General features: G+C 35.5%; 1 protein-coding gene across 1 annotated transcript in view; it reads right to left on the bottom strand.

Moving 5' to 3' along the window:
• LOC105264961 (serine/threonine-protein kinase 17A) overlaps positions 1-3,099 on the bottom strand; it is a 54,428-nt gene that overhangs the window by 3,858 nt on the left and 47,471 nt on the right. Inside the window, exons 4-5 of the mRNA XM_011302198.1 lie at positions 1,488-1,614; positions 534-762 (exon numbers count right to left, since the gene is read on the bottom strand). Coding sequence (XP_011300500.1) covers positions 534-762; positions 1,488-1,614 — 356 coding nt within the window. The remainder of the gene's footprint in view (positions 1-533; positions 763-1,487; positions 1,615-3,099) is intronic.

Genomic DNA, 3,099 nt, shown 5'->3' on the forward strand with positions numbered 1-3,099 from the left:
GAACATGAAAATCGAGGAGGTATTCATTGAAATTGAAAAATTTGAAATTTTCAACGTTTAGACATTTTTATTATTACCACGATGGTGATTACAATGTTAATGCTATTTTATAGTAGCGTGAGGGGTTGAGTTGTGGAATCGCAGCACATGAATAAATTTGAAGAGGGGAATTTATACAATGTTTTATTTGACACCGGCGCCGTACCATAAAAAATACTTGTGTGGAATCTTCAATGTTCAAACAAATGATTCTCGTATTACGATACAGCTGGGATGTATTTCGTGTACGTGAGTTTCTCAGAAAATTTCGCGACGATTCAACACAGCAAGATACGTGGGCGAAGGAAAAACTAAAATGGAATAAATAAAGAATGGTAAATAAATCCCAGATGATTATTTCACGTCAGTATATCAATGTTGGCGGTGTGAGATAAATGATAACGTCTTACGGAGACTCACAATCTCCAGAGTTATTTTTTCGAGGATTTCTCTTCCTCGGGGAATATTCCTGGTGAATTGTCTGATTGCGTTACCTTGGATCCTTGACCATCAGCTTTTGCATGAGATCACGAGCCTCTCCAGACACATCCTCGAACAGATCATCCGGGAAATCGAGGCGACATCGGCTAATATTGCAGAATGTTTCCTGTTTCGTGTCACCGCCGAATGGTGAACATCCTGTCAGGAGAACGTACAGCAAAACTCCCACCGACCACATGTCCGTTGCTAGACTGATCGGCTCGTAGTTCAGGACTTCAGGAGCTAAAAAATTATTTTAAAAATCGATTGAATTTCATCCCCAGGTCCGAATGGAATCCATGAAAACTAGTTCATAGGGTGAACAGTAATAACTTCTATGATTATTATTTTATCGATTATTATTTATAGATATATTGAGAAGAAAAGGGCGTGTGATAGGGAAGGAGTTGGTCGAAAGGTCTTTAAAGTTGTGGACCACTGGTTTGTAAAAGTGATAGCGATTAAATAACTCTGGTGATGCAGTAAATGTGTCCGCACCACCGGTGCAATTATACACCGAATGTCACGATGTGCATTATATATTCAATCATCAAAAGCATTACACGCATGCAATAACTACTAAGTGCATCAGCGAATTTAACCACTGGAATTAAAGAATTTTGTGTGATGTATTGCCGACACGTGGGTAGTTTTACCAGTGATATATATTTTATTCCCTTGATAATTTTACCGAAATGGTTATTATAATGTCTTGTGGGCTCGTTTCTCGGCTAGTTAACAGACCGGTTGGTGGAGTTATGGGGATTGAGGAGAGGGTGAGAGAAGAATTGTGTGAAATTGTTGACATTCATTTCACTTTTATCATCACTTTCACTTTATTATTTGAATTCTACACTGTAGCACACTCGGATGTTCATTAATATTCGGAGTGTTAGGTTTAACTGATCACTTTAGTTTATTTTTGGGTAATTTTTCAGTCGTTTTATTGCGGTGATAAATCGACTTACCAACATAATCGGGCGTGCCCAAAATTTCACGGATGTCTGCACCGTGACTTATATATCTTGAAATTCCAAAGTCACACAGCTTTACATCGCAGTCCGGGAATTCACCGGTTAGAACCAAATTTTGGGGCTGAAACAATTCAAAATTTTTCGTTTATTATAATCCTCTGGTTTTTGCAATTCCTTTGCGCGTTCAGAAAAAATGGATTTGCCTTTTCTGTTTGTTGAATTATTTGTTCTTTCATCTGATTATTACATTATTCCATATTATAATAAAAATGAGAATTAATTTGTTATTTCGTGAGAAATATTTCTCCATTTGACAGTAAATTAATAGATTCGGTTGGTATTTAGTATTTTTTATGGAATCATCATGTTAGATTGAATAATTTAATACTGGTGATTATTATTGCTATGGAATTTGGTAGGGAGGGGTTATTGGGAAATATTTCCGCGATAAACTGGTGGTAAATTTTCATGGTGAACACACGGAAGCAGAAGTTGATATCCGGATTGTGTTTGATATCTGCCAAACGTTTGATCTCTCGGAAAGTCAGTGCACCCCTGGGGTATGTCGATGGATAAAAAAGGAATTCTATACGCATTGCAACTCCGAAAGGAAATGAACTTTCCAGAGAAGTTGTACGTAACCCTAGTACGAGTTACGGTCTTAATCGCGAAAGTGGAAGCCATCGGGTGAATTAAACACACACGAGTGTCTTTCAACATTGCAACCTACAACACGTTTTACCGAATCGAGATTTCCTAATGTATCAATGCCAGATTAATCATGAACGGAAAAAAGACTAACACATGATTGAGAACATTGAAAATTAATTCTCTCGAATTTATCGTTGCATTATTAAAAAAAAACGTTGAAAATTGCGAATTGTGTAATCGAGAGGTGAAAATAGGGTTTGTCTATTTTTATTAACATTTTTTTATTGAGAGTTCCTTGAATTGCAAGATGATATTCAAAAAATTCATGAGCATTAGAGAATTCAAATAAATGTAGTAATTGGAAAATAGGAAAAATTCTGATTAAAATGGTAAAAATACCAAGTGAATTGAGTAAATTCGTAATTGAATAACTAGACTATTCATGTTCCGACATCTAGAATCACTGGTGCATGAAAAGAGGTTTAATTTTCATTTGAGAACTGAACGATCACTTATTTAAAACGAAAATGGAATGGAAAATGTGACCCGAGGTTTCCGCTTTGGATCTCTTGAATTTAAAGTTGGATGAATTTTTTAGGCACCTGTTGAATCAAATTTATATTGTTTGGGTGAGGGTCAACGCTCTCTCATTTGGTGTCATTGAAATAACAGACTGTTATAGAGAGTAATCAATCTTGTTTGGACTGAATGAATATATTTTTTTTTATTCTCACCGTTATATAAATAGTTTAATGCAATAAAAGAGGCATTTTGACGGCATTCTCAGCGTCATGAACGTCAGAAATGAAACGAGATTAAAATGATCGTAAAGGAATTCAATAAAAACAAAAGTATTGCTATAACTTTTAAGCGTCGATGTTCTCGGCTTTCGAATAAAATTCAGGGAGATTAAAATGGAAAGTATTTGAATTTATTCCAACAGTTAAATTTATTC

The sequence above is a fragment of the Fopius arisanus genome, unplaced genomic scaffold (assembly GCF_000806365.1).
Source record: "Fopius arisanus strain USDA-PBARC FA_bdor unplaced genomic scaffold, ASM80636v1 scaffold00026, whole genome shotgun sequence".
Classification (NCBI taxonomy): domain Eukaryota; kingdom Metazoa; phylum Arthropoda; class Insecta; order Hymenoptera; family Braconidae; genus Fopius; species Fopius arisanus.